Raw genomic sequence first — 25,661 nt, 5'->3', positions numbered from 1 at the left:
AGAATAACACATAGTTCTACCAATACTATGCTAGTATGCCCTTATAATAAGGTTTTAGGATCACAAGTTTAGAATACAAGTAGAAGAGATTGTAGAGGCCATTGAGATGAACCTGCTATTTTTACAGATGAGGAAATTGAAAGACAGAGTGACTTGCCCTTACTAGTAAGTGTATGAGGCAAGACATTTATATATCCCAAGTCTTCCTGATTTGAAGTCCAAAGCCCTGTTCCCTTTGCTATGTTACCTTCTAAGATAATACACGTTCTTTGAAATGAGTAGAAGAAAGAACACAATGAGCAAAAACTCAGGACGTGTTTGAGAAATGTTCAGTGATTTTGCAGGAGCTTAGGTATTAGAAAAGTGAAATAGTGAGAGGTAAGATCAGAAAGCTAACCTGGGGCTAGAGCAGGGAAAGCCTTGGATGCCATGGTAAGGTATTTGGAACTTATTCTGTAGGCACTGAAAAAAATTGGAGGGTCAGGTCTTATTGATGTGTTAAGCTTGTTACTACTATGTGATTCAATTAAAATTAAGGATGTAATGGTGAAGTCATTTTAATTGGGAAACTTCTGGCTGGAAACTAATTAGATCTTGATTATTATTTTTACCTCTTCTTCCTCACTGCCTCCACCTTCTTTCTGTTGTACTTTTTCTTTTTCTTTTTTTTTGCTTTTTGGAGGGCAGTTGGGGTTAAGTGGTTTGCCCAAAGTCACAGGGCTAGTAAGTGTGTCAAGTGTCTGAGGCCGAATTTGAACTCAGGTCCTCCTGACTCCAGGGCCAGTGCTCTATTCACTGCGCCACCTAGCTGCCCCTCTGTTGTACTTTTTCATTGTCATTTTTTTGGGTTCTGTCTTTCAGAAACAAATAGTCAGTTGATTTCTTTACTTTTCAGGCTGCAAGCTGGAATACGTTCATCTGATTGGATGGACTGTGCCTTGTAGAGAGGAAGACTAGAGATGGAGTCTTCGTCTTAGGATTGGTTTTTCTCCCTGGGAGTTCCAAACACTCTGTGATACTACCTTAGTGAAGGTCTGATGGACAGACCATTCCTATTTACCTTGCCCCCTTTTTTTCTCCATGTGGAAATTGGAAAGCAAGACAACAGAAACCAAGAGAAATTGGTTTAATGAATGAGAGTGCTACCTCAACTCTCAGAACATGGGCCCTCCTTTAAAGGTAAGATACTGGTGTGGTTGTTATTGTTGGCATAAGGAAAATCATGGTATGGGCATTTACAGAAAGAAATGGCTTAATTGTGAAGGGGCTTCATTTAACAGAACCACAATGACAGCTAGATTTGACCCAGGTGTTACAACCTTTTAATTTTGAGAGTGCTAAGAGACTAGCATTCATTCCTAGGGAATTACTTTTCCAGTACTTCTCTTTAATGTTAGGCCTAAAAAAATCATTTAGTAGTACAGTATTAACCTTGTATATTTTCCAAAGACTTTAGAAGTAATGACATCATTATACATCCCAGCATTTCCCTGAGGCAGCTCCAAGACAAGTTTTTTTTTCCTTTGTTTCCTTTCATGGATAATGTACCAAAGAGAGTAGGGAACTTGTCCAAGGTCCTTAAACAAGGAACTACATTAAATAGTTTGGGTTATATCCTATTTTTATATTTCATCTTTTAGCTTTAGTCTTTTTTTTTTGGAAAAATGTCTCCATTGTAGGACAGGGGCGTTTTGCCTTTCCATTTTCAGCCTTAACAAGAGACACCATGGATTAGAATAGTTTATATTGTTTTGTTACCTGTGTAGAACCCCTCTTAGGAATATTCACCAATTCGTACTTGCATTCTAGGATTGAATTCCCTCAGAGCTTGGCTGCTGCCTTGGCTTTTAAGATATACTTTGTTGAACTTGTATCTTTTGACTTATGAACTGTCTTTTAAGGATCACCTGAGGGCATGGCCATCTTCTGTCAGGCAAAGTTGTCCTGTCTGCTTTCTCTCAGTGTTCACACTTCATAAAGGAATCGTTGGTGTTAACACTTTGTCATCTGTAATTACAACACTTGAGCTGGAAGGAAACCAGATTCCCTCTTATGTCTGCATTCACTTTTTTTTTTTAATTAATCTATCTTTTTTTCAAGAATACTAAACTGTCTAGGATTTTGCTTATTTTCCCTCCATAAGGATTGTGATTCTGTCAGCACAGAATGTTACAATACCATAGGATGTTAAAACAAACAAAAAACCATCTTTATAATTTTAAAATATAAGAACCAATTTGGATACAAGTTGAAATGTTTCTTTGGGCTTGAATCAGACATGGAAATTTTAACTTCCAAAATAATTTTATTGGGGAAGTTATGAGTTGGAAAAAGTGGGTTAGTTGCTATATAAACTATAAACTGCTAGAAGAAATAAAAACCTGTTATCATGAATATAGAATACAGTTGTGTTCTTGTACCATGAGTTAGTAATCTAGAATTAATCCTTTGACTTGAAGAGTTGGGTCTTTAACCCAAATGAGTACATTGCTGGTCAGAACAATCCAGTCTAATTCAATTCAGCAAATATTTATTTAATACTTACTATTTGATACTCCAGGGAGATCCAAAGGTGAATAAGATGTGATCTCTGGGAAGATGAGACACATACATAAATGCCCATAGTAAAAAGTGGAATAAAAGAAGTAAGTTCGTAAAAAAAAAAAAACAACAAAACCACAAAGTGCTGTGCATACATGGAAGGAGAAATTACCTCAGCTGGGGAGACTTGGGGAAGACTTCATGCTTGGAGGGGGTGGCATTTGACTTGGGTCTTGAAAGATGAGTTAAGCAGAGGTGGGAGAGGTTATTTAAAGTGTAGGAAAAGGTAGAACCAAATCTCCAGAAGTGGAAAAACGTGGGACTTGTTTAGGGATTTGAGATTAATTGAACATTATTGGTGCATGAGGAAGGGTAGCTGGACTAAGATGGTTCTTGAATTCTAGGTATTTTTCACTGGTGGGCAGTAGAAGACCATTGAAGGTTTTTGAGTCAGGGAGTAACATGATCCGAGCTGTACTTTTGAACATTACTTTGGCATGGGAGTGAGGTTAGGGGATGGGTAGGAGATGGTTATCAGAGGGCAACATCCTCACCTGGAAAAATTGCTAGAATTTTTAAGTAAAAAGGCATTTATTCAAGCATCTATTAATTGATCAATAAACATTTATTAAGTGCCTGCAATGTACCAGGCACTGGGCAGAACATCATGAAGGAAAGTAAGAAAGAACCAGGTGTAGTCTTGAGCTTTTAGTCTGGAGGAAAGCAAATAAGCTAAGAGGATACACAAATAGTCATAAAGTAGAATTATATATAGGAAAGGTACAGATAATGTTATGGAAGTTTGGAGATAGTAGAGAAAACTCTTTAACATGTACAACCATGTTAAACATATTTCCACATTAGTCATGTTGTGAAAGAAGAATAAGAATAAAGGGAAAGAATAAAAGAAAATAGTATACTTCCATCTGCATTCAGACTCTATAGGTCTCTCTCTGGCTGTGGACAGCATTTTCCATCATAGTCTTTTGGAATTGTCTTAGATCATTGTATTGCTGAGAAGAGCTAAGTCTACCAAAGTTGATCATCGCACAGTGTTGCTATTACTGTGTACAGTGTTCTCCTAGTTCTGCTCACTTCACTCAGCATCATCACGTAAGTCTTTCCAGGTTCTTCTGAAATCCATCCATTCATCATTTGTTATAGAACAATAGTATTGGGGCAACTAGGTGGTGCAGTAAATAGAGCACAAGCTCTGGAGTCAGGAGGACTTGAGTTCAAATCCAGCCTCACACACTTGACATACTAGCTGTGTGACCTTGGACAAGTCGCTTAACCCCAACTGCCTTGCCTTCCCCACTCCAAAAATACCCCCAATAGTATTCCATTACATTTGTATACCATAGCTATTTCAGCTGTTCCCCAGTTGATGGGCATACCCTTGATTTCCAATTCTTTGCTACCACAAAAAGAGCTGGTATAAATTATTTTTTGTACACATGGATCCTTTTCCCTTTTTTATGATCTCTTTGGGATACAGACCTGGGAGTGGTGTTGCTGCCATGTATAGAGTGGTGTGTAGAGTTTTATAGCCCTTTGGGCATAGTTCCAAACCATTCTCCAGAGTGGTTGGATCAGTTCACAACTTCACCAACAATGCATTATGTTCCAGTTTTCCTACATCTTCTCCAACATTTATCATTTCCCTTTTTTGTCATATTAGCCAGTTGGATAGTATGAGATAGTACCTCGGAGTTGTTTTAATTTGCATTTCTCTAATCAGTAGTTAATATCATGTTACCTTGTGATTTAAGTGACAAGGGAAAGAGGTCTTTGTTATAGCGTTCAGGAGGGACAAGAAAGGAGAAAACATTAAAAATTAGAGACAATATAGTAGTCATTATGGGAAATATTAAGGAATTGAAAATCAAGTGATTCAGTTAAGATTGAAATCAATCAACAAGTATTTATTAAGTATGTACTGTGTGCTAGGCACTGGGGATACCATCTTAAAAAATGAAACAGTTCCTATTCTAAATGAATTTAAATGATGGAAACAATAAGAACATATAAATATAGACAATATAATTATAAAGTCAACAGATACATGCTCTATGTATATCTATATCTATTCACATACACATATACACAGAGTAGTTAAATATAAGGTTGTTTAGGTGGGAGGGGAATCAGAAAAGGATTTATGTAGAGGATATTGCATCTTAAAGGAAGGAACTCTGTGAAGTAAGGAGGGGGGAAATGTATTCTAGGCATGTGGGACAGCCAGTACAAAAACATGGAGGTGGGAGATGGAGCATCATGTGTGAAGAACGTGAAATACAGTTAGTCAGGATAGCAGAGTATGAGAGGGGAAGTGATATCCCATGGCACAGTAGATTGGGTCCAGATTGTGTAGGGATTTAAAAGCTAAATAGAGAAGCGTATATTTGATCCTAGAGACAATTGGAAAGCCAGTTGAGTTGGTTGAATAGAGGAGTCACATAGTCAGATCTACACTTCAGGAAAATAAATAAGAAAAAAATAAGGAAAACCTACTTTGGTAGCAGTGTGTAAGATGGAATAGTGATGGGTGACTTGAAAGCAGGGAAATAATTTAGCAGAATTGTAATAATATAGTTGAGAAGTAATGAAGGCCTAAACTAAGTTGGTGGCTGTGTGAGTAGAAGGGTTGGTTTTTAGAGATGTTATAAAGGTAGAAATAGTACATGCCAGTTTAATAAAAAGGATGAAATAAATTTCAGAAATGCCAGAGAAATAGCTTTTGTCAAAGGTCAAGTCATTGACCTTTAGTGAGCAATAAATTATGAGAGTTCATACCCAGGTTGCAAACTATAACTAAGGACTTTAAAAAAAAGCAGTATTTGACTTGATGAATTTTGTATGAGGATGGGGAGAGGAGTGGAAATGTGGGATTGACCTAAAAGTAAAAATCTGGGTAAAATAGATAGGTTTTGTGATGATTAAATAAATGTGAAGAAAAAAATGAGGAAACTACCCAATGGCTTAACCATTGGTAAAACTCATTATTAGTCTTTTGTTTCTACTCTGCCATCTTGACTCCACCCCCGACCCTCATTATTAGTCTTTTGGAATGACAGTATAGACAGAAAAATGTATGTGTGCCTTTAAATGATGCAGCTCCATTGAGGGAAAGATGGGTAGATGGGAACAATCCTTTTGTACAGTCCTTAACTTGATGTCCATTAGCTTGTTTTAAAAAAATCTTTTGATAACTGTATTTTGACATAATTGATTTCCTTTGTAGTTTTATATATTTTATCTTATGCATTTTAAAACATTATTCCAAGGAGTGCATAGGTTTTGCCAGATTGCCAAAGGGTCATTCACATAAAAAAAGGTTAGGAATGCCTGCCTTCATATCCTGTTGGCATAGAGGCAGAATAATCCTCTGGGACGTGACTGTGACAAGGAAGAGATTTTGATAATGACAACAGGTACACTTTTTTTCTAAATATACCACTGTACATAGATCTTTAAACACACCAAGGAGCGAGTAATTCACTCTACTTCCTTATTAGGTAGTGTCTAATGACACATGGCACTATAATTTGCCTGGATAATAATAACTTACATTGCATAATGCTTATAAATGCTTATAAAGTGTTTTTCTCACAAGCCTGAAAGGTAGAGGTGTCAAACTCTTTCCTGCATCCCCCAATAGTTCCTCATGGGTGTGGCCACCAGATTAAAATGTAATTAGGAAATGTTTAACAAAAATTTAAAAAATACAACATAGATAATATAATTATGTGGTTTTCGAAGTCTGTGTGACCCAAATTGGTTTCTTTTTGCATTTGACACAACTGCTGTAAGGTTAAGTAATATTATATAAGTATTGTTCAGAGGATTTGGGCTATAATTTTTGCCTTGCTGCTCAGCACCTGTGTGATCCTGAGTGACTTCCTTTTAACCTCTCTTAGCTTCAGTTTCATCCATACAGAGAAAGGATTTGAGCAGATCCCTTCCAGTTCTAAGTCTTACAATTCTAATATCTTCATAGATCAGGAAACTGAAACTCAGAAAGTTGATGATTTGTCTGGAATAATAAATGTTGGAGCCTAGACTCAAGTGTCTCCTCACTCTGAATCTAGTGCCCTTTCTACTCTTCCACCTGTAACTCGAATATTTTTAGCTTCTTAGAATGAGTTAGTGGTCAGTGTTATGTGTTAGAATGAGAAGATGTGAGATCTAGAAGAAACCTTAGACACCATCTAGCTTAATTTCTAATTTTATAAAGAGAAAATGAGGTCCACAAAGAGGGAGTGACTATCTCAGGGTTATACATCCATTGCTTTCTGCATTACACTATACTGCCTCCCGTTGGCTTCTTGATGACTGTACCCATCAAATGGTTCAATTCATTAAGCATTTATTAAGCACCTACTGTGTGCCAAGTCTTGTCCTGTGCATTGGCACTTGATTAATTTTTTCAAGGAGCAAGAGACTTTTCATGTCTCCTGAGACTAAATTGTGTTCAAGCCCTTGCATGCTCTGTCCTGTACATTCCCTGGTTGAGCAGAAATTTCGTAGTCGGAGCCAGTTTGGAGAATATTCCAATAATGTAGTTTGCATTCAATCCAACCTAGCTATTGGTTCTAGATCATGCCATTTTAGAGACAGAATACTTTCTGAGAACGGCTCACAGCTTTTCTCTATAATCATAGACTATCAGAGCTGGAAGGGAACTTTAAGATTGTCTTGTTTATCCTCATTTTTCAGATGAGGAAATTCAACAGAGCTAGGACTTGCATCCAGGTCTCCTGACTTCCATTGTGATAATCTTTCTGGTATACTATAATGGCTTCCATTGTGTAACACTGAAGAATAATACCGTTGTGTGCTTGTTTGAGAAGAAGACTCAGTCATTAAGGCCCAATTCTTTGTGCTGCTTATGTCCTTCAAGTAGTAGTCCTATGTAGAAGCAACTTGATGCTAAACTGTATTGACAGTGTAAATGCTTCAGATGTGGAATGATGGGTGGCTTTTTTTCCCCTGATTTTTCCTCTGTATAAGTTGACTTAAATAAGGGCTCTTATCAAACTTGATTAAGACACCCCTAAAAAAAACTCTTTTGCTTATTTTCCATTGGCATATTGTCAGTGGAAGAATTGATGGATGCTCCTTGCCTCTGTCTTTCCCTCCTTTTAATCTCAGGCATATTCCTTACAAAGACCCATTTTAGTCACTGCTAGCTCTGACCTTAGGAATTTTCCCTTATATTTCAGTAATTAAAAATTTGGTCATGTTTTATTAAGGTGACAATGAGCTATTTAATATGTTTTGATTATAGAAATTGTGCTCAGTTCAGTTTAGAGTGGAGAGCAGATGTAGTTCCAATCCAGTGACCATGAATTCAAAATTAGGTTAAAAGACAGATAGGTTGGGTAGCTAGGTGGCACGGTGAATAGAGCACCTGCCTTGGAGTCAGGAGGACCTGAGTTCAAATGTGGCATCAGATACTTGACACTTACTAGCTGTGTGACCTTGGACAAGTCACTTAACCCCAGTAGCCTTGCCTTCACCCCTCAAAAATTTTTTTAAAAAAATATTGATGAGTTTTATCATGTGGCACATAGTTTTGAGGGTAATAGGAGCTATTGGAGTCCAAAGGTATTCGAGTGTCAAGATGCACCTCAGGTCACCCCAAGGGAATCCTGTGGTGGTTCAGATAAAAGTAGTGAAGACTTGGCAGTAGCATTATATGCTTCCCAGGGTTCCAAGCCTTCCTCAGAGAGTGGCCTCTTAGTGCAAGGGGAAGTACGGTCTTCATAACTTCTTCTTGCCTCAGTTCTCTGTTATTCTATGGAGATTGTCAACCAAGAGGCCAACTAATGGCAGTTAGCCTGATTGCTGAGCATAAACAAGCAGCTTGCTGTCACATACCCAGTGCTTATTGGCACAATTCAAATTCGTTTTAATTACATAATGTCAATATGAGAATAATAATACTTGGTTGTTAAATCCCACATTTTATATTGCTAATTCTACTTGGATGAATTACTTCCAGAAAGCAACTGTAAGAGGACAGTGACTCCTTTTCCCTTGTTGTTTGCATTAATTAGTACCAATTTGTTTGAGGAGGGGAACTGTCCCAGGAGACCTGTATTTGAGAAAATGAAAGCCATGTTATTTTAATTAGCAATGAAACAAAGAAATGTCTGGCATCCTTGAGTTTTTTTGGTACGTTAGAATTCTTTTGAGAGAATTATGTGGTCTAGCTTTGTTTCCTTGAAATGTCTTAAGTAGGACTGTGTTAGTTTTGAATGAGAGGATGGGGATAGAAAGACTTTAGGGATTTGATTGGCTTAATTAAACCCATGAAACTTATTCTGTGCTATCCTAGGTGATATGGCTGTGAGGAAGAGAAGTGGCAAGAACTAAGCTCATTTTCTTTTGCAGATGCAGCTGTGATCCTCAGCTGTCTGTCTTCATTGAAGGGACCTGATGTTTTACGTTATTGGTGAGTGTTGAAGAGAGCCCTGTTTTCTCTATTTTTTCCTGTTGTTTGTGAATCTTGTTTAACTTCATTGCTATTTGACCTAGAAAATTGCTGGTTCTACCAGATATACCTCATTAGACATGACAGTGGTAAAACCACTTATGCCTTGTACTTGTTTTGTTTTTACCACAATTATGGGAACTACACATGCAGTATTGGGTGCATTATGTATGTGTGTATCATGTCAGAGAAGTACACTTCATTACCTGCCAGTGACACAGGAATATAGATTTAGAGCAGGGAGGAACCTCAGAAGTCATTTAGTTCAACTCCCTTGTTTTACAGAGGAAGAAACTGAGGCTCAGAGAAGTTAAGTGACTTACCCAAGCATCATATCAATAGTACATTGCAAATCTAGGAGTCAAACCCAGGTCTTCTAATGCCAGATCCCTAGGCCCATATATTATGTTTGGGAAAATTTTCTGATCTTTTTCAAAGACTTCTGATTTCTCCCATATTAAGATACAATGAAGTATATAGCTGGTGTGTAATAACATCTGGTCTTTTCTCCACATAGGTGGAATCACAGTGTCTGTGGTCGCCTTCTTCTTCACAATTAAGTTCTTCTTTGAGCTGGCCGCACGATTAGTCAGCTTCCTCCAGAATGAAGACCGGGAGCGCCGAGGGGACCGGACTATTTATGACTACGTGCGGGGAAATTACCTGGACCCCCGGTCCTGCAAAGTCTCCTGGGATTGGAAGGACCCCTATGAGGTGGGCCATAGCATGGCCTTCCGAGTGCATGTAAGGGAATGTTTCTGTCTCCACACCCATTGGGGTTTCTAGTGGCTTGCTTTCACAGAGCCTTGTTCTGCCTGTGGGTGGTGCTAAACTGAAATACTATTATTATCTTCCCTTGCCCTGTCTTCCCACCCCAAGGAATTTAGGACTAGACCAAGCCAATATGTTTTAAATTGTAACCTGTCACCATATCTGTGACATCTGTGATATCTAAAAGACATATTTAAGCACTAGGAACTATTTTGTTATTTTTCTTCCAAGGGTACACTTCTCTTTGAGAAATTATAAACTTAATGCCTTTTCAGAAAATGAAAAATGTTGTCAGTACAACACAAGTCAGAACATCCCCACTGCAATGTGTTTAGCCCAGATAGCACAGGATTCAGGTACTCAATGATACCAAAGTAGTTTGATTTTAAAATTTGGGTCAGTCTCCAGGGGAGAGATTTCTGGTAAGACAAGAGCTAGTGTTGGTTATTCAGTAATGTAGGGTTTGATTCAGTGGTACACTGACAGAGTCCACTCCTTTTATACAGCCAAGTTTGTAAATTATTTTACTTTCTTTAAACATTGCATTGTAAGTAGCTAAAGTTATTCTCCCTATAATACTGTGAGGAAGACTGTGGGAGTGGATGGCAATTCTAACACACAATTCCTGCTCCCCTTATCAGTACTTGCTTTCTCCAAAGACAATGAATGGGTTTACTCTGGCCATAGGGGAACAGTATTCTTTCTCCAGGCATTAACAAGTGTCTTTTTTTTTTTTTTGCTTTTTGGAGGGCAGTTGGGGTTAAGTGACTTGCCCAAGGTCACACGGCTAGTTTTTTGTGTTGTGTCTGAGGCCGGATTTGAACTCAGGTCCTCCTGACTCCAGGGCCGGTGCTCTATTCATTACATCACCTAGCCGCCCCCAACAAGTGTCTTTCACTTCCCCTATGCAGTTATTCTACAAGAATGGACAACCCTTCCCTGCTCATCGGCCTGTGGGATTACGAGTTCACATCTCCCATGTTGAGTTAGCAGTGGATATTCCAGTAACTCAAGAAGTCCTTCAGGAGCCCAATTCCAATGTTGTAAAAGTGGCCTTCACTGTTCGAAAGGCTGGTCGCTATGAAATCACAGTGAAACTTGGTGGATTAAGTGTGGCCTACAGCCCCTACTACAAAATTTTTCAGGCTGGTAAGATCTTAAGAGTAGGAGTGCCAAGATGGATTTAAAAGTCTTCTGTAGTTTGACACCATTCAAAATGAAAGTAATCCTATCCTCCTCTTCTTTAGTACCATTGTTTTCCTGTATTGATGGAACCTATCTTTAGTAAATGTTTCTAAAGCTTCAGTTTTCTGAGAATTGAACCTCCTTTTGTCTCCAATTATACTCTGCATATCCTTTGTATATATTACATAAGCAACTAGATTCTCCTTTGCTCTGCTTAAAATTCTCAGAAATGTGGAATCTGTTCTAGTAGGCAACATATTTTATTTCAATTTGTGAGAATAACACTTGTGCCATATACATATATGTGGTGGCATCCTTTTGAGAGTGTCACTGGACATTAGCCAAATTAATAACTACAGAACAAAGATATATGACCTTTTGGGGTTAAATCCTAGAGGAGTTTAATTAGGTTTTGGTATTTTAACCATGGGCTGGTAACTGATTTTCTTATTCTTATAACAAAGGCCAAGGCCCTGAGAATGAAGCATTTTCATTTACCTTTCCCTTCGGAGCTAAATCTTTCAAATAGCTTCTTTTGTAATTAGCTATTTCATTAGAACTTCCTTTTGCAAGAATGTGCTCACTTTCTACAGAAAATTCTCTTCAGTGCAGGGTGAAGACCTTCCCTTCCCTTGCAATCCAGCTTGTTATTAAGGTGTGGGAGTGCAGGGGGTGGGAGTGGGTAGACAGTGACAGTACATGACCTTTTATTTTCTTTCATCGTATTTTAGTCATGGTTCTGCCTCACTAAAAAGTCCCCACTGGGAAAGCAGTACAGAGTAAAAGTGGGAGTTTAGGTATAATTTTTGAATTCTCTTTTCAAGTCCCTTCTCTCTAGTTTCTCTTAGTGCTTGGATTGGTAAAGGATTTATAGGTATAAAAACCCAGAATTCATCATATGAAACAGTCCCTTTATTTCCTTCCATGCTGTGATTTAAAAGTGTTGTTTGTCCTTGGGGATGGGGAAGCCTTTAGAATACATTGGTCAAAGCAGTTCTTTGTACTGTGAAGGTCCATCTGTTTTAGCATCTCTCTAAACATTAGATCCTGTCCCTTTTGTTCTAGGGATGGTGGTTCCTTCCAAGACTAAAATTGTGTGCCATTTCTCTACTCTTGTTCTGACATGTGGGCAACAGCACACCCTTCAGATAGTTCCTCGAGATGAGTATGACAATCCTACCAACAATTCTGTGTCTTTGATAGATGAACACAATTACAGCGTATCCATTCATGAGGTGAGCTTTCCTTTTCCTAGGAAGGTTAAAGTCCTTATGTTTTTAGTCAACCTCCTTTCCTTACCCTATCTCCTGTCCTCTTCTTATGCAAAGTGATATTCCATCTCTCTTTGTAGCTTGGTCCTCCGGAAGAAGAAAGTACTGATGTCTCATTTGAGAAATCTGTGATATCCAAAAGACATACTTGCCAGGTGTTCCTTAAGCTTACCTTGCATTCCCGGGGCTGCTTCCGTGCCTGCATTTCATACCAAAATCAGCCAATCAGCAATGGTGAATTTGATATAATTGTCCTAAGTGGTGAGTTAAAGGGATTTAGAATTTGGGTTTTTTTTAATGCATTTCTCCTCTCCTTTGACCTACTGAAATTTTTATTAGATCTTTGAGCTCGTCTTGGTTTAGAGCAGTTCTTAGCCCTTTTTTGTAATATGAACATTTTACATTCTGGAGAAACATAGATTCCTCAAAATAATGTCTTTTAAATGTGTAAAATAAAATACAGAGGAAACCTGTTATATATTAGTATATATGTTACATTATTAGTATATACTAATAATATAATAATATTATGTTATTGGTATATATTATGCATATAATATAATAGTATATTGCTATATAGTGATCAAAATATCTAAAAAATAAATTCATGATCCCCTGAAATCTATCCACAAACCCTGGGTTAAGAACTCCTGGTTTAGGCCCTAGTGTCGGGATGACCTGGGGATCAAATCCAGGCTCAGATACTTAGCACCACACCCAGAAATAACTGGCAGTGTAACCTTGAGCGAGTTACTTAACCCCAATTGCTTAAAAAAAAAAAAAGAACACCTGGTTTAGAGTCTTACCTACTAAATGGTGATCTAGATATAGCTCCAGGTATCCAGAGCTGTATATAGTTCTAGATATCTGAATCTATATACATAAAGATAGTACCATTTCATTTGCTGGTCTATCTGTATTTGTCTATCTTTCTATCTATAGTATGTTTCTGTAACAAATCCTATTTTCAGTCTTTTCCTTATGCCTTTTAGAAAATGAGAAGAACATTGTAGAACGTAATGTATCCACCTCAGGGGTCAGTATTTACTTTGAGGCTTATCTTTATAATGCCACCAACTGTGCCAACCCACAGTGGCACCTTCCACCCATGCACATGAGCTCTTCCCAACGTCGTCCTTCTACTGCCACTGAGGAGGAGGATGAAGATTCACCCTCTGACAGCCAGACCCCTGAAAAGATGAAAAAACCTAAAAAGGTGTACTGCTATGTATCACCGAAGGTAAAAACACCTTTAACTTTTACTTTTAAATTCCTCTGCTCATGTTTACATGTTTATGGTGCTTGTCACTAAGTATCTGTAGGACTTGTAGCTTAACAATTCTTGAAAAAGAATTGTCTTTCATAGTATCTACTCCACTGGAATTGGAATAGGGTAATTGTCTTTAATGTTCTAGAAAACTAGAAAAACTGGATAGAAGTTGAATATATATTCGTGATATTCTGAAGTTTTTGATAATCTGGACTGGACTAGACCAAGCCAAGATGCTTTAAATTGTAACCTGTTACCACATTTTTATCAATTCCTAGGGTTGTGTTTTTCAAAGTCATGGACTCTGACATGTTTTGAGAAAGTTGCCTTTAGCTGTTGGAATTTTCTCACTAGAACTAAAATCCTAGCTGGCCCCTTGTGCTGTATTGAAACAAGTTGATTAAGGATAGAATTTTATAATCTCTCAATGCATGACAAATGACTTTCCCTCTCTCCCTAGCTAGAGGGATTAGAGATACTTTGGCAAGGATGAGAGCATAAACCTCCCAAAAAGGTGCTTTGGATTAGGGGGTTCTTTTTAAATATATGAATTTTGTTTATGAATTCGGGCCTTATATAAATGAGAAACTATGCAGACTCCTTATTACAGATCTGGAGTCCCTATATCTCTGACCCAGACTAAATTTTGGAACCTGTTCCACTTAACATTCTCTTGCAATTTTGACAGTTAAAGATCTGGCCTAGTGAACACTCAAATGACAGATCCCTCTTGGAATTTTTTTACTTCCTGTATTATTCTTTCCTCTCCTCTCCTCATTTTGTTGGAAATTACATCGAAGGGGTCTTACTGTATCCTTGTATGAAGGGATATTTTTCTCCTTTTCGTCTTTGAAGAAAAATCCAGAAGCTGTTTTTAAGTTAGCTTTCTTCTATGCCAGAGTTGCTGCCAAACTGTAAAAGAAGGAGAAAGCTGTGCCATTATCTCGATGCATGGGACCTCTTTTTTAAAAATAAGATCTTGAACTGAATATGACATTAGTGACCATCTAGTCTAACCCTCTCATTTGAGAGCTGAGGAAACAGACTCAAGGAAGAAGCAGGGGGTGATGTTAAGAAATTTGTCTAAGTGCATACAAGAACTAGAGTGAGGATTTGAACTTTGAAGGATTTCTCAATCTTGAGCCAGTAATTATTATTTTCATTATTGCAATAAGAAATGTGGTTTAAACTTTAATGAAAGTTAAATTCCAATGACCCTAGGTCATTTGAAAAAAAAAATTCTTTGACTTTATTTTCTTTCTGGTTTCTTGGTCCCTCAGCAACTCTCAGTGAAAGAATTCTACCTGAAAATCATTCCCTGGCGCCTCTACACTTTTAGAGTGTGCCCTGGGACAAAGGTAGGTTGAGCTTTGTGTTTTTTCCATGTTGAACGAATGTTTATTGTATTTTTTAAAGACTATTTCCCTATCTTCCCCAGACTGGAAGTACAGGGCCTATACACTGGCCTGGTCCCACTATGATTGGCATAGGAGCTTTGTCCTGCTCTCTTCCCTAACATGGACCAGTTTGCCTTTCCTTAGGCACCTTGGTAACATCTCCACTCCCTTCTCCCCCAGCCTGCACTTCTTGTGACCTCTCACCCCCCATATTAATGCTGAACTTAGTGTGGTCATCTGATCAACTTAGTCCACTGCAACTCAGAACTCCTGGGCTTGTGGGATCGATCCTTCAGCTTCAGCCAGATCCACACAATAGCAGGAATTATATGGTATGCACCACCATATAATGCCTGATTCACCCTCTTCCCCTTTTTTCCTGGGAGAGCTTCTGATGGATCTGGAGGTTCTTACTGTACATAGAATCTGTTGCCAAATGAAGAAACATTATCTCTACTAAATAGCATCAGGAATATGTAAATTATAGAAAGAAATGTCCTATAGGAATTATTAGCAATTCAAGATACTGTAGCACTAACAGCTTGTTAGTGCTAGAACTTGTCTATAAGGTTATGTTACCAGGAGTGGTTGGCTATTCAAGCCTTTATCTTGTTAGTCATCCTATGTTGAGTATTAATCCACGGATTCAGCATTTATATACATACTTTTACTCCTTTCCCTACGTAGACTCAGAAATGATAAAATTTTGCCCAGAAGCTGGAATGGGCCGTTGTGTTAAGAGTAAACTTTCCCCAACAATCTAAACAGACTTATTCTTTCCCAACTTATGGCAGCTAGACTCACCTGTTCTTAAAATCCTTAGGCTTTAATCCTAGGCTTGAAAGGGACTTTCAAGATTACCTCTAAACTCTATCTTGTGCTGCTTGCTGGTCGAAGTATATAGAGCTACCTATGCCTTTTGTTCTCAAATTCTATTCCTGCAACCCTGATGTACGAAAATTATTTTGAACTCAGATTTTGTGAGACCTCAAAGCAATATTTTGGGGCAGTGGTGCTTACTACAGGGTCACCCTGCTTTGGTGCGATGCACTAGATTTTCTTTGATGGTGTGTGGCCAGCTTGGGGCATGAGGGGTTTTGTTGGGTTGATCTGGCAAATTAATAATTGACACTGAATTTATATATTTTTCCCTCCTTCCTTATAGTTTTCATACCATGGACCTGACCCTGTGCATAAGCTGCTTACACTAGTGGTAGATGATGGGATCCAGCCTCCTGTAGAGCTTAGCTGTAAGGAAAGGAACATCTTAGCAGCCACCTTTATCCGTTCTCTCCATAAAAACATAGGTAAAGTTGACTTGGGATTCTTTATGAGGAGGGAAGGTTTACTAACCCAAGATATAAGAATGTAGAATTGGATTTGCCAGACACACTTTGTAATGGGATTGTGACCACAGAGGGTCCTACTGCTTCCTAGGAGGCTCAGAGACCTTTCAGGACAAGGTGAACTTCTTCCAGCGAGAGCTTCGGCAGGTACACATGAAAAGACCACACTCGAAGGTCACACTGAAGGTCAGCAGACACACCCTGTTGGAGTCTGTAAGTAATGTTTTATTTCCCTAGAAACTCCAAAGACCCCTTTGGGGTTCTGAATGTAGTCAGACTCCCTTCCTGTTTATTGATTAAAATGGTCTCCTCAGTACTTCTTTTTTGACATGTAGTGGTGAAAGAACTAGACTGGGCAGCACAATAAGTTTAAAACCTAAATAAAAAAAGCTTTTAAGAAATCTTATGTATAGGGCAGGAGGCTATAGTTAAGATTTTTAAGAAAATAAACTACTTTTTAATAGATGAGAAGAGATGTTGTTGGGTTAAAAGGAAATCATTTCTCTTGTACTGATGGTCAATCAGAAAATGGATATCTGATGTGTCTTTCTCAGTTGCACAGACATTAACATAATTCATGCATTCCCTTGGAGTGGGTAGATTTGGCTTCTGTCCAGAAACTGAGTGTTTGGCGCTGCATAGCCCAGTAGAAAGTCTATTTTCCTTCACTGTGTTCTTGCTGTGGCCTCATTCTCTGTCTTGGCACCCAGTTTTGTGGCTAGAGAAAGTTGTCTTGTGGATAGAGGGGCCCTTCATGCTAGAAACCAGAGGTCATCCTTGGTTATTCTAGTGACTTGAGTAGTTTTCATTGTTTGCTCATTTCTCTGGAACTCAGTTTTCCTGTCAGTAAAGTCAAAGTTATAAGCTCCAGCCTTTCCTTCCAATGGAATGATATTTTAATATTTTTTTAAAAATCAGTTTGCTTTGAAGCTTTGTGCTTTGTATGTGTGAGATGTTACTAAATTAGCACACTTTCAATTATGACATTTCTTGTTGTCGTTGTTGTTGGGTTTGAATAGGCACATCCTTGCTCTTGACCTCAGCATTTCTGATATGCCAGCATGTTGATAGTTTTCTCTCTTTCATTGCCCTCCAGTCTCTGAAAGCCACTCGGAATTTCTCCATTTCAGATTGGAGTAAGAATTTTGAAGTAATTTTCCAGGATGAAGAAGGTGACTTGGGAGTTTTTATTTTCTATCTTTGGGATGTCCCCTTTTTCCCTCATGAAAGAAAAGAATAGGCAGTGAACCAGAACAGGAGCAATAACATTATGAGTTCAGACGGCAGGATAGAGCCTAAAGCATGAACGTGAGGGAAAGTGAAAAGAGGAGGTGGAGAAGTTTGGAGCCTAGAGTTTTTATTGAGTGGAAGACAAAGGGAATGAGCTGCTTTTCTAGTTTTTTGTTTTTCTGTGTATCTACACTAGGGGGCGCAGTTCAGTGGCCAAAAATAGTTGTTATTCTATAGATGGGGGCTAAGTTTCATAAACCTTTGTATTTTAGCTCTGTGTGTGTGTTTGTGTGTGTGTGTGTGTGTGTATTAGGGGGGAGGGGGGAGAAGAGGGGAAGGAGAAGGAATAGAACAAGGTAGAAAAATTAAAGGAAATTAAGTTGCTGTAGGCCCCAAACTGATTTTTCTTTGTTTTGTTGTCTAGCTCTCGATTGGGGAGGCCCTCGCCGGGAATGGTTTGAGCTAACCTGCCGAGCATTATTTGACACTACCAATCAGCTCTTCACTCGATTTAGTGACAACAACCAAGCTCTGGTGAGTCTGTGGCTTTCCCTGGGTGGGATGGGAGTTGGGGATGGGGAGGAAGGGAAGAGCTCTGTATCAAATGGCAAAACCAGCAAGGTGCATACATAGATCAGGGTGCTGGTTTAGTAGTCTAAAGACCAAGGTTCTTTTCTTGGCCTTGACATTGACTCAATGTGTGAACTAATGAGACTGTTTCTATTCTTTTTGTCTTTAGTTTTGGCATCTCTAAAATGGGAAGAATTTTACTTGTTGCCAGATAATCCATTCATGTGAAAGAAATGATAATGCAATCGCTATCATTACTAGTACTTGTTATTATCTATATTATTATTCTATTATTATATATATTATTCTACTCTGTGATCTCTTCTCAAAGGATACCTTAGTCAATGAACCTGCATCTTTGGTGCCAGTAGCACAGAAATAGACTTTAACTGGGGAATTCAAGGGGTTAGCAAGCATACTCAGCAAGTATTGTTGTTGCATTTTTTTTTTGTATAGGAAAAGATTCAAAATAAGTTTTCAGCTGTAAATTGCTAAGAAGATTTTAAATCTCTTTGTTTTTCATAACTTTCACTCTTTTTTTTTTCAGATTTTTGAATTTTTTTGCTAGCTTTTTCTCTTCTGTCTCCTTCATTTTTGAGTATATCCTTCCGGTGTTCCCTACCCAGCGAGCTTTTCTTTGTAAACACAGAATAAAAAAAGGAGAAAAAAAGCTCAGCAGTTTATTAAAACCAGCTAGCACATCCACCCTGTTTGGCAGTATATGTAATGTTGCACACCTTTAGTTCTCTGTTTTGCAAATAAGGGAAGGATACATTTTGCCCTTCTATTAGCTTTTTTTTTTTAACAGAAAATCGATTTTTTATTGTATGAAAGTATGCATACAGAAGACATACAAAGTATGTAGTTATGTAGTTATTTATAATAATAATGTAATAATGTAGTTATTTACAAAGTAAAAGTTATGACACGTAAAACTGAAGATGGGCAACATGAGCACTGTCTCAAGCTCATTGGGGTCTGACTAGTAAATGAGACAAAGACCACCAGTTTGCAGCAGATCCAGGGACTAGCTCTCTATTCTTTCCCAGGGAGAGAAAAGAGGGGACAAATGATTTGAGGTTTCAAATATAAAATGAAATAGCCTAATTAGAGGTAATCATACCTTTGGACTAACCCAGAGTAGGAACTCTTTACATCTGCCTATATTTGGGGAGGGGGTGGAGTGAAAGAGAGCCCTTTCTAGATGCTAATGAAGTTATGACTGTCACCTGTACCTTTGAGTTCAAATATAGTGGTCACCTGGATGGCTCTCAGATAAAAACAGTTGCTCATCTCACCTGAAGAAGGAAGTTGGACACATTGCCCAATTTTTCTAAAAGCAAAGATTATGGTTGAGCAAAGATTAAATAATCATCCACCAATCACAGAAAATAGCTGCAAAAGCAAGATGATTCCCCAAGCCCAATTTAGAAAGTGCATTCAAAGTGATATACAGTAGTATAAAGGAGGCTGTAGAAAAAAGTCAAATATATCTCAGAGAAACCCCCAGGCTACAAGGATAATTCTTTAGTGCTGTTCCAGAAAATCTGTCCTGTACTTCCTCAATGGAGAATGATGTAGAGGAACTGACTCCCTAGTGGAAAGAAACAAAATTAGAATTTTAGAGATGGGCAACTGGTCCTAGATCTCTTCCACAAACATTCCAGATAGGAAATCCAGTCAGATCAATCACTGTCCAGTCCATTTTACTGATCATCTCATTCCTGGGTCAGCTGAGAGGAAGAGAAAGAAATCTGAGTCCTGGTAATAGACAGTATGATGGAGAAAGGCAGCAAGGTGTGGTATCAAAAGCCCTGGACTTCAGGCATGGGTTCCAATTCCATCTCCAACTCTTGACTGTGAGTTTCTTCACTCAAAAAAAAAAAAAATGGGGATACTACTGCTTATACTACTGACCCTAAAGGATTGTAAGGAAAATATCTTATAAACTTTAAAGCATCATATAAATATGTGCAACCATGTAGTGACTCCTGGTCACTAACTTCTGTCAATAGGTAAAACAGCAGCTATTTAAGGGTAGAAGAAAAGGCCTGCACAGGTAAAAACATCCTTTCTAAAGGAGCAAAGTGATGGCATAAATATATATCATAGATACATGTTTCATTCAATAGACATCTTGTGTTGTCTCCAGGGAGCAAAGAGATCCCAAGCCAGCATTGGTTGTAAATCAAAAGGAAAGGGGGAAGGAGAGAAAGAGAAACAGAAATTTCAGGACACACCACCCAGTTCTGTAATGTGGACTGTATCAGAAAATCTCAGTTGTTGGAATAGTACAGATACCTCCCCATCTTGGATTGGGGAAGACCCCTAATTTATACTTAGGATCACTCTTCATCAGCATCCCTGTCCTGTTCTAGAGTATGAGGAGACCTTAAAATAAAGTGGCATAGCAAGATATGATAAGAATGATTTGGTCTTGAAGAGGTCGTACTCAAGGCAATCCAAAGCCTGAAGATGTACCCTATTTAATTCAAATGGGAAGTAGGAATTAGAACTGGGGTGGGAGGACAGGGAACTTGAGTTCAAAGTTCTTACTCAAGTTGGCTAGGTTTTAAAAAAAAATTAATAGCTTTTACTTTTACACTATCTGTGTGTTTTAGTTTGTGACCCTGTCCTGCCCAGATAGTCTTGTCTTATAACAAAGAATAAAAAAAAAGTTCAGCAAAACTAAACATATCAGCCAAGTCCAGAATTATATGTAGTATTCCACACCCATAACCTCCTACCTCTGTAAAGAAAGGAGTGCCTTTACTTTGAATTAAGATCTCTTAATCCTGGGGCTGAGGAACAGAGTCCTTGAAATCTCTTTTCTCTTGACAGGTGCATCCAAACCCTAACCGACCTCCTCATCTCCGGCTAAAGTTATATGAATTTGCAGGGAGGCTTGTAGGCAAGTGTCTCTATGAATCATCTTTAGGAGGAACTTATAAGCAACTGGTACGAGCTCGTTTTACTCGTTCTTTCCTGGCTCAAATCATAGGACTTCGCATGCATTACAAGGTAACACAGCTGGGCATGTGCTTTCCACAGTAAAGCTCAGGCTCCTATTCAGTTTGATTCATTTCAGCAAACATGTATTAAGTACTTTCTGTGTACAAGGTACTGTGCTTGCTGCTGAAGGTATCAAGACATATAAGAGTCAGGGTCCCTGCCCTCAGGAAGCTTGCATTGTAATGGGGGCTGTTATCTCTTAACAGATAATTAAATACAAGGTAATTTGAGTAGATCAGGAACATGAACAACTAAGAAGATCAGGAAGGATTTCCTATAGGAAATAGAACCTGACCTGAATTTGAAAGGAAGCTAGGTATTGTAAGAAGTAACAGTGAGGAGGATGCCTTCTAGGTATATGAGACAGCTTGAGCAGAGACAGAGAAGTAAGATATGGAACGCTGAATGAAATGGCAAATAGGCCATGTAGAACAAAAAATGTCTGAAGTGGGGCAGGTAGGTGGCACAGTGAATAGAGGCGCCGATCCTGGAGTTAGGAGGACCTGAGTTCAAATCTGGCCTCAGGCACATGGCACACTTACTAGTTCTGTGACCTTGGGCAAGTCACTTAACCCCAATTTCCTTCCCTTCCTCCCTCTAAAAAGATGGACTAAATAAATAAAATTTTTAAAAAATGTGTAAAGGACAGTAATGCAAAATATCTGGAAAGGTGGTATGAAAATATATTAGAAAGAACTTTAGATGCAAAGCTGAAAGCTTTTTTTTATCCTAGAGTTGATAGGAAGTCATAGAAAATTCTTGAGCCATGAGAGTGACATAGGAAGACTTGGGCTTTTAGGAAGATTGTTTTGGTAGCTCTATAGAATATGGTTTGGAGCAGGGAGAGACTAGAAGCAAGGAGACCAATCAGGAAGCTCTTATAATATATCCAGGTGAGAGAGGTGAGGGCAGAGGTAATGCAGTGGTTGTATAAGTGGATACAAGAGAAGTCATGGATGGAGAATTGAAAAGATAGGTAATTGATTGGATATGAAGGTTGAGGGAGAGGGAGTAATTGAAGATTTAAGATTTGTGAACCTAAGTGACTAGAAGAATAGTGATGCTTTCAAGAGAAATAAGGAGGTTTGGAGGATGGGCTGGTTTAGAGAGGAAGATAGTGAGTTCTGTATTGAATTTGCTGAGTTTGGGATACTTGTGGGACATTGTGGTAGAGATGTCCAGTAGGCAACTGGTGACGTTGGTTTGGAGCTTAGGAGAGAGATTTAGTTCAACTCTATCTATAGGACCAGAAGCCAAATTGTAAGGGTTTGAGAAGGGAGTTGGAGGTGTGAAGTAGAGGCAGTGAGTTTAACTGCGAAAGGAAGGAGAGAGATGAAAGCAGCTTGAGAAGGCAGGCAATAAGGTCTTTTTTTTTACTTAAAAAAAATTATTTTCAGTTTCAATTTCTCCCATCCCCTCACTCTTCCCCCACTCATTTAAGAAGGCAAGAAATAGGATACCCATTATATAGGACATTATACGAAACATATTTCCACATTAGCCATGTTGTGAAAAAAAGTATACTTCAGTCTGTACTCAGAGATCATCAGTTCTCTCTCAGGAGTTAGAAAGCATCTTTCATCATTAGTCCTTTGGCATTGTAGTAGATTGTTGTATTGATCAGAATAGCTAGGAAATAGGAAAGCTCTTTCAGTGTTGTTATAATATTTCTGTTACTGTGTATGATGTTCTAGTTCTGCTCACTTCATTTTCCATCAGCTCATATAAGTCTTCCCAGTTCTTTCTAAAACCATCCTGCTCTTCATTTCTACTATCATACACAACTTGTTCAGTCATTCCTCAATTGATGGACATCCCTTCAAATTATAATTCTTTGCCACCACAAAAACTGTTGCTATAAATATTTTTATATACATGGGTTCTTTTCTCTTTTTAGGTTATAGATAGAACTAAGAGTGGTATTATCGAGTGAAAGGTTTTCATAGTTTTATAGCCCTTTGAGTATATTTTCAAATTGTTGTCCGGAATGTTTGGACCAGTTCACAATTTCACCAACAGCACATTAATGTCCCAATTTTTCCATATCCCCTCCAACATTTGTCATTTTTCTTTTCCATTATATTATCCAATCTGATAAGTTTGAGGAGGTAACTTGGAGTTGTTTTAATTTGCATTTCTCAGAGCACTTTTTAATATGTCTATTGATAGCTTTGACTTCTGAAAACTACCTGTTTATATCCTTTGACCATTTGTCAGTTGGGCAATGGCTCTTATTTTTACAAATTTGCCTCAGTTCCCTATATATTTGAGAAATGAGAATTGTGTCTGAGAAACTTGCTGTAAAATCCACCCCAGGCCCACACTCCAGTTTCCTGCTTTCCTTCTGATTTGACTGCCTTGTTTTAGTTTGTGCACAAACTTTTCAATTTCATGTGATAAAAATTACTTATTTTACTTCTTTTAATCCTCTCTGTCTTTTTTTTTGGTTATAGACTCTTCTTTTATCTGTAGATCTGAGAGGTACATTTTTCCATGATCCCCTAATTTGCTTATGATAATATCATCCTTTATGTGCCTAGTTTCTGCCAAACTACTTTCCAGTTTTCCCAGCAGTTTTTGTCAAATGATGAGTTTTTACCTCAAAAGCTTATAGTTTATCAAACACTAGATTACTATGGTAATTTACCACTGTGTATTGTATACTTAATTATTCCACTGATCCACCACTCTTTTTCTTAGCCAACACCAAATTCTTTTTTTTTTTTAAGCAATCGGGGTTAAGTAAAAACTTGCTCAAGGTTACACGGCCAGTTATTTCTGGGTGTGGTGCTGAGTATCTGAGCCCGGGATTTGATCCCCAGGTCATCCCGACACTGGAGCCGGTGCTCTTACTTGCTGAGCCACCTGGCCGCCCCAATACCAAATTCTTTTGATGATTACTACTTTGTAATATAGTTTGAAATCTGGTACTGTTAGGTTGCATTCCTTCAAAATTTTTTCATTGATTCTCTTACTGTTCTTCTAGGAATTTGGTAGGACTTCTCCCTTACCTATTTTTCTAAACGGTGTATAATATTGGAATTAATTGTTCTTTAAATGTTTGGTAGAATTTGTTTATAAATCCGACTGGTCCTGGCATATTTTTCTTAGGGAGCTTGTTTATAGATTAAGCTTCGAGCTTGAAGAAAGCCAGCAAAACTCATAGGCAGAGATGAGGAAATGAGCATTTCAGACATGGGGATAACCAGCAAAAAGTCATAGTTGGGAGATAGAGTGTGCCTTCTGTAAGAGACACCAGTGTTTCTGATGGTAGAAGTAAAGTGCACTGGCAAGGTATGAAGGGCCAGGTTGTGAAGGATTTTTTGTTTTCAACGTGAAAAAAAGAAAGATCCTTTTATTTGTAGTATAATAATTTCTTGATTTAAAGTTTCTATTTTAATTAAAACACAGTTTTAACTACATATAGAGCTAACAGGAATTGCACTACTTAAAACAATTTGATGGAGATTGTATTTTTCTGAAGGGCTCAGAGTATACCTATTTTTGTTTCCTTTAAACTCACTCAAAAATTAAGTCCATTCATTTTGTTTTTTCTTAACTTTCAAAAAATCTTTCTTAGTAATTTAGTAGAGATTCTAAACGCTGCAGTTTGTTTTATGACTTAATCAGTTTCCGACCAATAAGAATTCATCTTGTAAGTTTCCTTATTTCATCCTATAAGATATTTATTTGTTTTGAAATAATATGCAAGTTCTGCTTTTCCCTCTCAAAATTCTCTCTTAAAAAAAGTGTAGAATACTTTTGTAAGCCATATGCTCATTTTAAATTTGTTCTTTTCTAATCAGAGCTCTATTAGGTATACATGCAATTAATTAATTCCTAGTTGTATTCTTGTCTAATTCTATCTTCAGTTATTCTTTCCCTTACTACAGCCTTATTTGTACAATTTAAACTTTCACTAGACAATTGATTTCAACTCAAGTTTTACTGTGTTTTAATTTACCCAAACAATTGATTTAAACTGCAGTAGTATCATTAAATTTCACTTGCCTTCAGTTGCTTTCTGATTTCAAAAAATATTTTCCTTTTTCTGGGAACACTTTAGGAATTGCCTTCAATCTGGAAGCCCTAATCATGATTTGCTTGGTACCCTTACATTGTTGTTTTTTTTTTTTTGCTTTTTGGAGGGCAATTGGGGTTAAATGACTTGCCCAAGGTCACATGGCTGGTTTTTGTGTTAAGTGTCTGAGGCCGGATTTGAACTCAGGCCAGACCTGGTGTTCTATGCACTGCTCTACCTAGCCACCCCTAGGTTGGTTTTTTTATTTTTCATTTTTCAAATGCTTTATTAACTTCTGATTTACATCATTCATTTCTGCCAGATTTTGAGTTACAAATTTTCTCCCCGTTTTTCCCCTACCACCCCAAAATAGCGATCCCACTGGATACCCCCTCCTCCACTCTGCTCTCTCCCATATCCCCTTTGACTTTTCCAGTAGGGCACGGTGGATCTCTATGCCCCAGTGCCTGTATATCTTCTTTCCCAATTACATGTAAAATAGTATTAATAATAGTATATATATATGTATATATACATATATATATATA

The 25,661-nt window shown here is 38.0% G+C and overlaps 1 protein-coding gene across 5 annotated transcripts in view; it reads left to right on the top strand.

The window, feature by feature from the left end:
- The window catches only part of AREL1 (apoptosis resistant E3 ubiquitin protein ligase 1), a 70,135-nt gene that overhangs the window by 32,183 nt on the left and 12,291 nt on the right, over positions 1–25,661 (top strand). For all 5 annotated transcript variants that reach the window (XR_011169050.1, XR_011169049.1, XM_069092221.1 and 2 more), the window contains exons 2-14: positions 896–1,179; positions 8,941–9,001; positions 9,558–9,784; positions 10,723–10,960; positions 12,062–12,231; positions 12,348–12,528; positions 13,260–13,507; positions 14,818–14,895; positions 16,100–16,241; positions 16,372–16,493; positions 17,377–17,452; positions 17,935–18,044; positions 20,922–21,101. Coding sequence is in view for 3 of the 5 variants with exons in the window: in XM_069092221.1 (XP_068948322.1) it covers positions 8,986–9,001; positions 9,558–9,784; positions 10,723–10,960; positions 12,062–12,231; positions 12,348–12,528; positions 13,260–13,507; positions 14,818–14,895; positions 16,100–16,241; positions 16,372–16,493; positions 17,377–17,452; positions 17,935–18,044; positions 20,922–21,101 (1,788 nt within the window). In the remaining 2 variants the exon portion in view is untranslated. The remainder of the gene's footprint in view (positions 1–895; positions 1,180–8,940; positions 9,002–9,557; positions 9,785–10,722; positions 10,961–12,061; positions 12,232–12,347; positions 12,529–13,259; positions 13,508–14,817; positions 14,896–16,099; positions 16,242–16,371; positions 16,494–17,376; positions 17,453–17,934; positions 18,045–20,921; positions 21,102–25,661) is intronic.

This window comes from Petaurus breviceps, unplaced genomic scaffold, assembly GCF_028583685.1.
Source record: "Petaurus breviceps papuanus isolate PSGF00001 unplaced genomic scaffold, PetGlider_PUasm1.0 189, whole genome shotgun sequence".
Classification (NCBI taxonomy): domain Eukaryota; kingdom Metazoa; phylum Chordata; class Mammalia; order Diprotodontia; family Petauridae; genus Petaurus; species Petaurus breviceps.
This window is presented reverse-complemented; position numbering and strand designations above follow the sequence as displayed.